Source organism: Cucurbita maxima, unplaced genomic scaffold (genome assembly GCF_002738345.1).
Source record: "Cucurbita maxima cultivar Rimu unplaced genomic scaffold, Cmax_1.0 Cma_Scf00024, whole genome shotgun sequence".
In the NCBI taxonomy this organism is placed as follows: domain Eukaryota; kingdom Viridiplantae; phylum Streptophyta; class Magnoliopsida; order Cucurbitales; family Cucurbitaceae; genus Cucurbita; species Cucurbita maxima.
The window spans coordinates 997976-1009381 of record NW_019272040.1 but is presented as its reverse complement, the minus strand read 5'-3'; the positions used below and the strand labels follow the sequence as shown (position 1 = coordinate 1009381).

The 11406-nt window shown below is 38.9% G+C and overlaps 2 protein-coding genes across 2 annotated transcripts; both read left to right on the top strand.

The window, feature by feature from the left end:
• Positions 1 to 590: 590 nt before the first annotated feature.
• On the top strand, positions 591 to 6162 carry LOC111497756 (pentatricopeptide repeat-containing protein At2g31400, chloroplastic-like). Its single transcript, XM_023148683.1, has 4 exons — positions 591 to 2743; positions 4161 to 4377; positions 4477 to 4661; positions 5841 to 6162. The coding sequence occupies exons 1-4, from the start codon at positions 813 to 815 to the stop codon at positions 6103 to 6105; spliced, it is 2598 nt and encodes an 865-aa protein (XP_023004451.1). The 5' UTR covers positions 591 to 812; the 3' UTR covers positions 6106 to 6162.
• Positions 6163 to 7714: 1552 nt separating this feature from the next.
• Positions 7715 to 10951, top strand: LOC111497757 (stachyose synthase-like). Its single transcript, XM_023148684.1, has 4 exons — positions 7715 to 9383; positions 9449 to 9626; positions 9717 to 10084; positions 10166 to 10951. The coding sequence occupies exons 1-4, from the start codon at positions 7920 to 7922 to the stop codon at positions 10730 to 10732; spliced, it is 2577 nt and encodes an 858-aa protein (XP_023004452.1). The 5' UTR covers positions 7715 to 7919; the 3' UTR covers positions 10733 to 10951.
• Positions 10952 to 11406: the final 455 nt, after the last annotated feature.

The window sequence follows — 11406 nt, the reverse complement described above, 5'->3', positions numbered from 1 at the left end:
AAATGTATCATAATTTAAATATAATATGGGATAAAATATCTTTAAGCTTAATAAGCTTATTTGTTCTACTTTACATTTGGTTCATATGCTTCAAAATAGTACACTTTTATCTTTGAATTTTGAGCTTATTTCTCACTTTTTTCCCTTTATATTACTGGTCTATTAATAATTAAATTAACTAACTGTTTATCACTATTAAAATCAATTAAAAAAAATTATATATGATAATATTTAAATTAATTAAAAGAAAAGTCGATGCAAAATATTAAAAGTCAGTATTATTTGTGAAAATATATAAATTTTAACTTAAAATAATTCAATCCTGAGAATTAGACATTTTGAAAATTAAGAATTAAATTAAAATTAAACTAAAAAAATTAAGGATAAAAATATAAGATAAAAACTGTAATAAAAAATTATAATATCTTTGTTTCAGTATAATATTATGACATTTTGTTTTTTTTTTAAACATTTTCAGAAATATCCTCACATTTTATCTAACATTTGATTGATATTTCACCCACGTCAACGTCAAGTCAACGTCATAGAAGGGGGATATTTCTACATTGCAATTGGAACCATTAGGCGATAGATTCCATGTTTCCTGCTGCAGCTCCATTTGCAGTACTCCATCTCTCTCTCTCTCTAAACCCTGACCCATTTCCAGAAATTTACCTGCGTTGTCTGCCATTAATGGCGGTCACGAGCTTCCTGGAAGGTCATGTCCATTAATCACTGTAATCAACTATTCCTCTCTCTTTAAGGCTTTTTCGCGTTCTTTCTTGTTCCTCTTTTTGATTTGTAGCGTTTCAATGGCTTCCACTCCACCGCACTGCTCAATCACCACGGCAAAGCCGTATCAAACTCGTCAATACCCACAAAATAACCTGAAAAACCATCAGAATCCCCGCCAGAACGGCTCTTGGACGACGACGCATAAGGTTTCTCTTGTCAAACCAGTGTCCCCAACTCCCACTCACAGTGCGACTAAATCCACTTCTACTTCTACTCCCCTTTCACAAAGCCCTAATTTCCCATCTCTTTGCTCTCTCTCCTCGAAATCTGACCTCGTTTCTAACTTCTCCGGCCGCCGCTCAACTCGATGCGTATCAAAGTATCACAATCGCCGCCCCAAGTCCTCCATGGCCACTCGTCACACTGCGATCGCTGAGGAGGTTCTGAATCAGGCGCTTCAATTTGGTAAGGACGATACGAGTTTAGATAATATTTTGCTCGAGTTCGAATCTCATCTTTGTGGGTCGGTAGACTATACGTTTTTACTTCGGGAGCTTGGGAATAGAGGAGAATGTTGGAAATCAATTAGATGCTTTGAATTTGCGCTTGTTAGAGAGGGAAGGGACAATGAGCGAGGTAAACTAGCTAGTGCGATGATTAGTACGCTTGGTAGGCTTGGGAAAGTAGAACTTGCTAAGGGTGTTTTTGAAACAGCATTGAATCAAGGATATGGGAACACAGTTTACGCATTCTCTGCTTTGATAAGTGCTTATGGGAAGAGTGGTTACTTTGATCAAGCTATTAAGGTGTTTGAATCCATGAAAGCTTCAGGATTAAAACCGAATTTGGTTACTTATAATGCTGTAATTGATGCTTGTGGAAAAGGAGGAGTTGAGTTTAAGAAAGTGGTGGAGGTTTTTGAAGAAATGTTGAGGAATGGTGTCCAACCTGATAGAATTACTTATAACTCACTTCTTGCTGCGTGTAGTCGAGGAGGGTCGTGGGAGGCAGCTCGGAACTTGCTTAACGAGATGGTAGATAGAGGGATTGATCAAGATATCATTACTTATAACACACTTTTGGATGCGGTTTGCAAAGGTGGGCAGATGGATTTGGCCTTCGAGATTATGTTAGAAATGCCTGCCAAGAAAATACTGCCTAATGTGGTTACTTACAGCACAATGGCTGATGGGTATGCCAAGGCTGGTAGATTAGAAGATGCTCTAAACTTATACAATGAAATGAAGTTTCTGCGCATTGGTTTGGATAGAGTTTCATATAATACATTGCTTTCAATCTATGCCAAGCTTGGCAGGTTTGAAGATGCTCTGAATGTTTGCAGAGAGATGGGGAGGTCCGGTGTTAAAAAGGACGTTGTTACTTACAACGCGCTTCTAGATGGATATGGAAAGCAGGGGAAGTTTAATGAAGTTATTAGAGTATTTAACGAAATGAAAAGAGACGGCGTATCACCGAATTTGTTAACTTATTCTACATTAATTGACGTATACTCTAAAGGTAGTCTATATGAAGAGGCAATGGAGGTCTTTCGTGAATTCAAGCAGGCTGGCTTGAAGGCTGATGTAGTTCTTTATAGTGAACTCATCAATGCTTTATGTAAAAATGGTTTAGTCGATTCCGCTGTATCGTTGCTTGATGAGATGATAAAAGAAGGGATTAGGCCTAATGTTATCACTTACAATTCGATAATCGATGCCTTTGGTCGTTCTACAACGGAAGAATCTCTAGTTGAGGCTGTTGGTGCAGCTAGTGAATCCCCATCCTTCATAGTGATGGAGGGTGTGGATGAGAGTGAGATAGAAAGTTGGGTCAGTGACCATGTCTTCAAATTCTATCGGCGGCTTGTTGCTGAGAAAGAAGGGCCTGCAAAGAAGGAAAGACTAGGCGAAGAAGAGATCAGGTCCATCTTGAGGGTCTTCAAGAAGATGCATGAGCTAGAGATAAAACCAAACGTGGTCACCTTTTCAGCGATTCTAAATGCATGCAGGTAAAGATCTTTGACCGGCGTTTTTGCTTTCAAGATTTTGCTATTATTTGTTCAAAATATCCATCAAAGATCTGCCTACATAAGTTATTTTAGCCATTTTTTTCATTTTTGTAATTGATTCTCTTTATGAATAGAAGCCATGGACTTGCAAAACTAGGCATTTTATTAGGATGCATAATGAAGTAATGTGGATTGATTTTTTTTAAGATTTCTTTATCATTCTAGTATATCTAGATGGTATTGGCAAGCTTACTCTATGCGAGATCCCACATTGGTTGGAGAGGGGAACGAAGCATTCCTTATAAGAGTGTGGAAACCTTTACTTAGAAGACGTGTTTTAAAACCGTGAGGTTGACGACGATACGTAATGGGCCAAAGCGGACAATATTTGCAAGCAGTGGGCTTTGACTGTTACAAATGGTATCAAAGCCAGACATCAGGCAGTATGCCAGTGAGGATGTTGGCCCCCCAAGGGGGTGGATTGTCCTTATAAGGGTGTGGAAACCTCTCCCTAGAAGACGCGTTTTAAAACCGTGAGGCTGACGACGATATGTAACGGGTCAAAACGGACAATTTCTGCTAGCGGTGTTGCAAATGGTATTAGAGCCAGACACTGGGTGGTGTGCCGGCAAGGACGCTGGCCTCCAAGGGGGGTAGATTGTGAGATCTCATATCGGTTGGAGAGGGGAACAAAACATTCCTTATAAGGGTGTGGAAACCTCTCCGTAGAAGATGCGTTTTAAAATCGTGAGGCTGGATTTGGGTTGGTACACTCTACGAGTAAAATATTTAGTAAAAATATTTTATAATCCTTTGTCGCACTTTGTCAAGTCAAATATACCACAAATTACATTGTGCAATAGTTGTTTACCTCTTTTTGTCACATTTTTTATAAATCATTATTTACCTCTTTTTGTCACATTTTTTATAAATCATTATCTTGAACATTGAACAAGGATGTTGAAGATTGTTGAGAGTGAGTCTTACATTGGCTAATTAAAGGAACGATCATAGGTTTATAAGTAAGGAATACATCTCCGTTGATATGAGGTTGGCCTTTTGGGGAAACCAAAAGTAAAGCCATGAGAGCTTATGCTCAAAGTGGACAATATCATATCATCATGGAGGTCCGTGATTCCTAACGGGTAATTGAGTTTGAGCCTCACTTCAACAACATTTTACATGGAGTGCGTTGTTGTGGGTAGGTGAGGGCTTCTTTTGTGAGCTTGTTTTCGCTACTCTTTTTATCCATGGCAATTGGAGGAACCTGTTCTTTCCACTCTCCTGCATATTTTCTGAGGTTTATTATGTCAGTCCTTCTGGTTGCTTGCTTTGCTCTTTATTCCATATTATTCACTATAATCTCAAGCTGGATACGTGTTCGTTCCTGATTGTGGAATTTTTGTTTCGAGTGCAGCCGCTGCAAATCGATTGAAGATGCTTCAATGTTATTGGAAGAGCTTCGATTATTTGATAATCAAGTGTATGGTGTAGCTCATGGACTCCTGATGGGCTTTAGCGAAAATGTGTGGGTTCAAGCACAGTGTCTTTTTGATGAAGTGAAGCAGATGGACCCTTCCACTGCAGCTTCTTTCTACAATGCTTTGACAGATATGCTGTGGCATCTTGGTCAGGTGAAGTCTAAGCCTCTTTAGTAGCATTCTTATATCCAATCCTCATCGTGCGTTTGGTTATTTTGTGTTATCATTCTGAAATCTTGTTCTTATTTATAGAAACGAGGGGCCCAATTGGTTGTACTCGAAGGCAAAAGGCGCAATGTATGGGAGACGTTATGGTCCGATTCTTGCTTAGATTTGCACCTCATGTCGTCTGGAGCTGCTCACGCCATGGTTCATGCTTGGCTGCTGGGTATTCATTCTCTTGTGTTTAATGGCCATCAGTTGCCAAAGTTATTGAGGTACAAGTTCATTCCCCCTTACGCTCTTTATAGGTGTTTTGTTATGCATATAATGGGACTTAGTCGTGTCTTCATGGATTTGTTTGTATCTACATTTTCTTAAAAAGCCTCGTCTTATTCACTGAGGCATAATATGGTATCTCTCTTTAGTGGCGCCTCAAACTTTCTCTTTATTAAGATTGAGTGGCCAGTTGGCACGAAGAAGGGAAGTAAGACGAGGTACATTGTGAGATCCTACATCGGTTGGAGAGGATAACGAAGTGTTCTTTATAAGGGTGTGTAAAACTCTCCCTAGCAAATGCGTTTTAAAAACCTTAAGGGGAAGCTCGAAAGGGAAATCCCAAAAAGGACAATATTTGTTAGGTGTGAGCTTGGACTCTTACAAATGGTATTAGAGCTAGACACCAAGTGATGTGCTAGTGAGGAGGCTGGGCCCCAAAGAGAGATGGACACGAGCGTCCTCGAGGGGGGGGGGGGGGGGGGGGGGGTTGGGGGGTCCCACATAGATTGGAGAAGGGACGAGCGCCAGGGAGGACACTGGGCCCCGAAAAGGGGTAGATTGTGAGATCCCACATCGGTTGGGGAGGAGAACGAAACATTCTTTATAATGGTGTGGAAACCTCTCCCTAGCAAACACGTTTTAGAAACCTTGAGGGGAAGCCCGAAAGGGAAGTTCAAAGAGGACAATATCTGCCAAGCAGTGGGCTTCTTTATCATGGTGCGGAAACCTCTCCCTAACAAGACACATTTTAGAAACCTTGAGGGGAAACCCGAAAAGGAAGTTCAAAAAGGACAATATCTACCAAGGAGTGGGCTTGGGCTTGGGCTTGGGCCGTTAGAAAATTTATAGAAAAGAAAAAGCTAAAAGGTAACAGGTACAAGAAGCTCCTAAAGGGTTCTTTCTTTGCCTATTGAATACCCTGTTCCGTTCTAGCCATTAAAGTCTATGGGAATCCTTCACAAATTGAATCCAGAAGAGTGCTTTCTGAGCGTTTTGTGTATGTGAGATCATTACATCTGTTCTTGGCAAGTAGTTGCGTAGGGAAAGACCCGAGGTTGAGCCAGCCGAATACGAATCGTTTCGATATTCTTTCATTTGTTCTCAACGAAAGTCGTTATTTTCCTTAAAAACGAAATGTATTATTACAAACTTCTTACATCTTAGTGATTATTATGCAGCATTCTGACTGGATGGGGAAAACACAGCAAGGTCGTCGGTGATGGAGCTCTAAGGCGGGCGATCGAGGCACTTCTGACCAGGATGGGGGCACCATTTCAGGTTGCGAAATGCAATATAGGAAGGTACGTATCAACAGGCTCTGTGGTGGCTGCCTGGTTGAAAGAGTCTGGTACCTTAAAATTGCTTGTTCTTCATGATGGTAGAACTCATCCAGATACTGAAAATTTGGATCTCATATCCAAACTCCAAACGATTTCCTTGTAGCACAATTTGAATAAATATTATTATACACATACTCACATGTTTGAATATTCATTTTCATATCTTGTTTGGCTAAAAAAAGGTGAGGGAAAGTTATACTCCAAATGATTCTAATCAACTTATTTGGTATTTTTTTCGTCCCGAAAAAAAAAAAATTGTGAAGATAAGTTTTGCGTATATACTTTAGTCATTCACCATCGAACAATTACCCAAACAATATCCCCTACTCATAAGATATAAGATGCGCCATAGTGACTTGGACAAGGACAAGGACACTTTTAAACGCCATACCTTGATGCCTTTGTTTTAGGACTTGGACAAGGACCGAAATCTTCTCGACCATTAGTTGGGTTGGTGATTNGAACCATTCAAATAAAGTTCACAATTCAATCCAATTCATTCTTATATTTTCAGGTTGAGTTGGGTTGGGTTGTCGGGTTTTTTTTTTTTTTTTTTTAATTATCTAAAAAAAACATACTTATCTACCATACATATTATATTAATAACTAAAATCTCATCAATCCCATGCATCTTAAGTATCAAACATTCACAAGTCATATGTATCACTAACATCACTCTATCTTCGAATTGGTTGGGATGACCCGACAAAAAAAAAAATGTCAACCTGCATACAAACCATAATCTTCGGTCTTCCAAAAAATTCAACCCAACCCAAATTGAAAAAAAAAAAAAAAAAAAAATCTAACCCAACCGAACATTTATGGGTTGGGTTAGATAGTCTGAATTGGTCGGATTCTCTAGTCATTTGAATATCCTTTTTTTCTTCTGATAATAAAATACATTGATGAACTTGGGTAGGTTTCGATTATTCATAGAACTCATTTAAAAGATACTATCGCTATCCCTAATACCATACTCGTAGAAAAAAAAAAGTATTTTAAAATCACCAAAAAAAAAAAAAAAGAAAAAAGAAAAAAGAATGAATATAAGAAAAGCAAGTGAATATGAAAAAGGAGATGCTAACTAAAGAGAAATTCTTGCAACATTTTGAAGAAGAAAAAAAGCAAAAAAGATGAATTAGTGTCATTCATTGCTTTGGAATATTGAAGGCAATGCCAATTTGGCCCTCTTGTTCTTAGAATCTCACCGCCAAACCCAAATACACTCATTATTTTTTAACACCATAATTTATAATTTATTTGCATCTCACACTTTCTTATTTTATTCTCCATAAAAATCAATCAACATTTTCCTTACATTTTAAAAAATAAAATAAATAGATTTTAAATTATTTTAAACAATACGATATTCAAGTCAGTTACCGATTGAAATCGGTATCATATACATAATTCAACCCGCGAGAAAATCAATATCATGAGTATTAAAATCACACGTAATTTTGGGGATTCGTGGGTCCAAAACCCACTTAAAAGCAAGACCACCGACTAATCCAACTAACTTAACCAACCCCTTTATCCACTTTAATTAACCCTCCAACCCTTTTACTTTTAACATCATCAAAACCCTTATTCATTCATCTTTTCATATTTGAATAAATTCCTCTGTCCATTCCGACCAATTTGTTCATTGTTTTCTCATGTCGTGTCGCCATTTTCTTGTCCTAAAACATTGCGCCATCCCTTCTCTAATAAAACCCATCACCATTTCCCCTCTTTCTTCAACTCATTCTCCTCTTACAAGTGTACCGTTTTTGTTCCTTTCAGCTCACCACTTGGCTTCGGGCTTGTCCTCGTATGCCACCCTACGTTGCCGCTTGTCTTCTTCCATTGATATCAATCAAAGCTTCTTAGACATTCTTCATCTTTCTTAGCTTTCTTCAACCCATCCATCCTGCCATGGCTCCCCCAAACGACCCATCTACCTTAACCTCTTCGCCTCTCAAATCCGAGGGTTTGGACAATCTTGTTGATTTCTCAGATGGGAAACTCAGTGTCAAAGGTGTTTCTTTGCTGTCGGATGTCCCAAGTAATGTCTTTTTCAGCTCCTTCTCTTCCATATGTCAACCCTCTGACGCCCCACTTCCTCTGCTCCAACGAGTTCATTCTCTGTCTCATAAGGGTGGCTTTCTTGGTTTTGATCAAACCAAATCCTCTGATAGGCTCACCAATTCCTTGGGGAAATTCAAGGGTAGGGAGTTTGTGAGTGTATTTAGATTCAAAACATGGTGGTCGACCATGTGGGTCGGGAATTCTGGGTCGGATTTACAAATGGAAACTCAATGGTTCATGTTGAATGTCCCTGAAATCAAATCGTATGTCGTTTTCATACCCATTATAGAAGGGAGTTTCAGATCCGCTATCCATCCTGGGGTTGATGGGCATGTCATGATTTGCGCCGAGAGTGGCTCAACTCATGTCAAAACATCTAGTTTTGATGCTATAACCTATGTTCATGTGTCTGATAACCCTTACAAGTTAATGAAAGAGGCCTATGCGGCTATTAGAGTTCATATGAACACGTTTAGGCTCTTGGAAGAGAAGCCTGTCACTCATTTACTGGACAAATTCGGTTGGTGCACATGGGATGCTTTTTACTTAACAGTAGATCCTGTTGGAATTTGGAATGGTGTCAATGACTTCGCTGAAGGCGGTGTGTCGCCGAGGTTTCTCATCATTGACGATGGGTGGCAGAGTATCAACATCGACGGCGAAGACCCAACTCGGGATGCTAAAAATCTTGTTCTTGGTGGGACACAAATGACTGCAAGGCTCTATAGATTTGATGAATGTGAGAAATTTAGGAAGTACAAAGGTGGGTCTCTGTCTGGTCCGAATGCTCCATCGTTTGATCCAAAGAAGCCGAAGTTACTGATTGCTAAGGCAATCGAAATTGAGCACGCTGAGAAGGACAGAGACAAGGCCATTGGCTCTGGAGTCACGGATATCACTAAGTTCGAGACCAAAATTCACAAGTTTAAGGAAGAGTTGAATGCAATCTTTGGTAAAGAACAAGACAGTGGCTGTTCTAGCTGTTCTTGCAAGGGTGATGATTCTGGAATGAAGGCATTCACAAGGGATTTGAGAACAAAATTCAAAGGGTTGGATGATGTGTTTGTTTGGCATGCTCTTGCTGGTGCTTGGGGTGGTGTGAGGCCTGGCGCTACTCATTTGAATTCCAAGATAGTTCCTTGTAAGCTCTCTCCTGGGCTTGATGGCACAATGACTGATCTTGCTGTTGTGAAGATTATCGAAGGGAGTATCGGACTCGTTCATCCTGATCAAGCTGACGATTTTTTCGACTCGATGCATTCCTATCTCTCTAAAGTTGGGATTACAGGAGTGAAAGTCGATGTGATGCATGTAAGTATCTCTAAATTAGTACGGTTGTTCCATAACTTATCTATTAACTTATTTGTTCAATTCAGACACTGGAGTATGTCTCGGAGGAATATGGAGGAAGAGTTGATCTTGCAAAGGCGTATTACAAGGGTCTGACTAAATCTCTTCATAAGAATTTCAAAGGGACGGGTCTTTTCTCTAGTATGCAACAGTGTAATGATTTCTTCTTCCTTGGCACGAAGCAAAACTCCATAGGGAGAGTCGGTGAGAATTTCAACGTTTTTCTTTTGTGTTCGATAAGATGAGCCCACCGAATGAAACAAAAAGAGTAATAAAAGGGAAACGTTTTCACAGGTGATGACTTTTGGTTTCAAGATCCAAACGGTGATCCCATGGGTGTTTATTGGTTACAAGGTGTTCATATGATTCACTGTGCCTACAACAGCATGTGGATGGGACAAATCATACAGCCTGATTGGGACATGTTTCAATCAGACCATCTATGTGCTAAATTCCATGCCGGATCAAGAGCTATTTGTGGCGGTCCTGTCTATGTGAGTGACTCCGTGGGTGGCCATAATTTTGATCTCATAAAACAACTCGTCTATCCCGATGGAACTATTCCTAGATGCCAACATTTTGCCCTCCCCACTAGAGATTGCCTCTTCAAGAATCCTTTATTTGACAGCAAAACGGTTCTCAAGATCTGGAACTTCAACAAGGTACTTTTTAATTTTTTTTCGAAACCCAAATCTTTATATCATTCGAAAAAATAACACTTCTCGATTGGAATTTATGTACAGTATGGAGGTGTAATCGGGGCATTCAACTGTCAAGGAGCAGGGTGGGACCCCAAAGAACAAAGAATCAAGGGACATCCAGAATGTTACAAACCAATGTCTACAACAGTGCATGTCAGCGATGTGGAATGGGACCAAAAACCAGAAGCAGCTCCTATGGGAAATTTCACCGAATACATTGTGTACCTGAATCAAGCAGAGCAAATTCTCCATACTACCCCAAAATTTGAACCGCTAAAAGTGACCATTCAACCATCTACATTCGAGATCTTCAGTTTCATACCTCTAAGAAAACTCAATTCCAACATTAAATTCGCTCCCATCGGTCTGAAGGAAATGTTCAACAGTTCTGGAACGATTCAACATTTGAAATATAATGAAAATGGAGTCGAAATGAAAGTGAAAGGTGGAGGAAATTTCATAGCTTACTCAAGTGCGTCGCCGAAAAAGTGCATTTCGAACGGAGTAGAAGTGGAATTTGAATGGGATGATTCCGATGGAAAGCTCAGCTTTGATCTTCCATGGATTGAAGAAGCTAAAGGAGTTTCTAACGTGGAAATTTTATTTTGAGTAATTTTATCTCTAAGTTAATTTTTATTTATTTTATGCATTTTTGTTGTTTGTGTTAAGTGACGTGTGCTAAGGGATAGCCACGTCAATTAAATAATCGCGTTTATTATTATTATTATTATTATTATTATTGTATTTTTGAATTTTTATTTTTATTTTCCCCTTTTTTTCGGATTGGTCCTTAAGAAGAGGGCATTATGTTTCGAATTTTGTTTCTACTAAATAAATGGGATCAGCGGGTGCATCTTGTTGGTATATGTAATAACTTTCATTTCTTTTAAGTTTTTCTTAGTCATCATCGTGTTTTCAAGATCGCTCTTATTCAGATATGGTCTCAGTTCATTCATGTACCTCCTCCCTGAGTGTTATAAACAAACCCTTATTTCACACGAGAGTTTTTTAGGATATTATTTTTTAATTTTACTATATTCTACGAATTAGAATATTATTAAATCAAGAATTCCAACCAAATCAAGAATTCCAAGAAAGAGGGAACTTGAAAATTGAAAGTCAAACAAAATTAAATGATATCTTGTCTCAAATCTTTGACTAAAACTAAAATCAAATGGGCCCACCAATTAAAAAAATTAAAAAATTAAAATAAAGCCAAATTTGATGCGTTTTTTTTAAGACAACCACCCAACCGACTTTACTAACTAATTGACTAATTATTA

Excerpts from the sequence above, each read along its gene's own strand:
- LOC111497757 (XM_023148684.1), top strand. The coding sequence starts at position 7,920 with ATGGCTCCCCCAAACGACCCATCTACCTTAACCTCTTCGCCTCTCAAA. Across the intron at positions 9,384-9,448 it reads TGAAAGTCGATGTGATGCAT|ACACTGGAGTATGTCTCGGA; the intron begins GTAAGTATCTCT and ends TGTTCAATTCAG. Across the intron at positions 10,085-10,165 it reads AGATCTGGAACTTCAACAAG|TATGGAGGTGTAATCGGGGC; the intron begins GTACTTTTTAAT and ends ATTTATGTACAG.
- LOC111497756 (XM_023148683.1), top strand. The coding sequence starts at position 813 with ATGGCTTCCACTCCACCGCACTGCTCAATCACCACGGCAAAGCCGTAT. Across the intron at positions 2,744-4,160 it reads GCGATTCTAAATGCATGCAG|CCGCTGCAAATCGATTGAAG; the intron begins GTAAAGATCTTT and ends TTTCGAGTGCAG. Across the intron at positions 4,378-4,476 it reads TGCTGTGGCATCTTGGTCAG|AAACGAGGGGCCCAATTGGT; the intron begins GTGAAGTCTAAG and ends TCTTATTTATAG.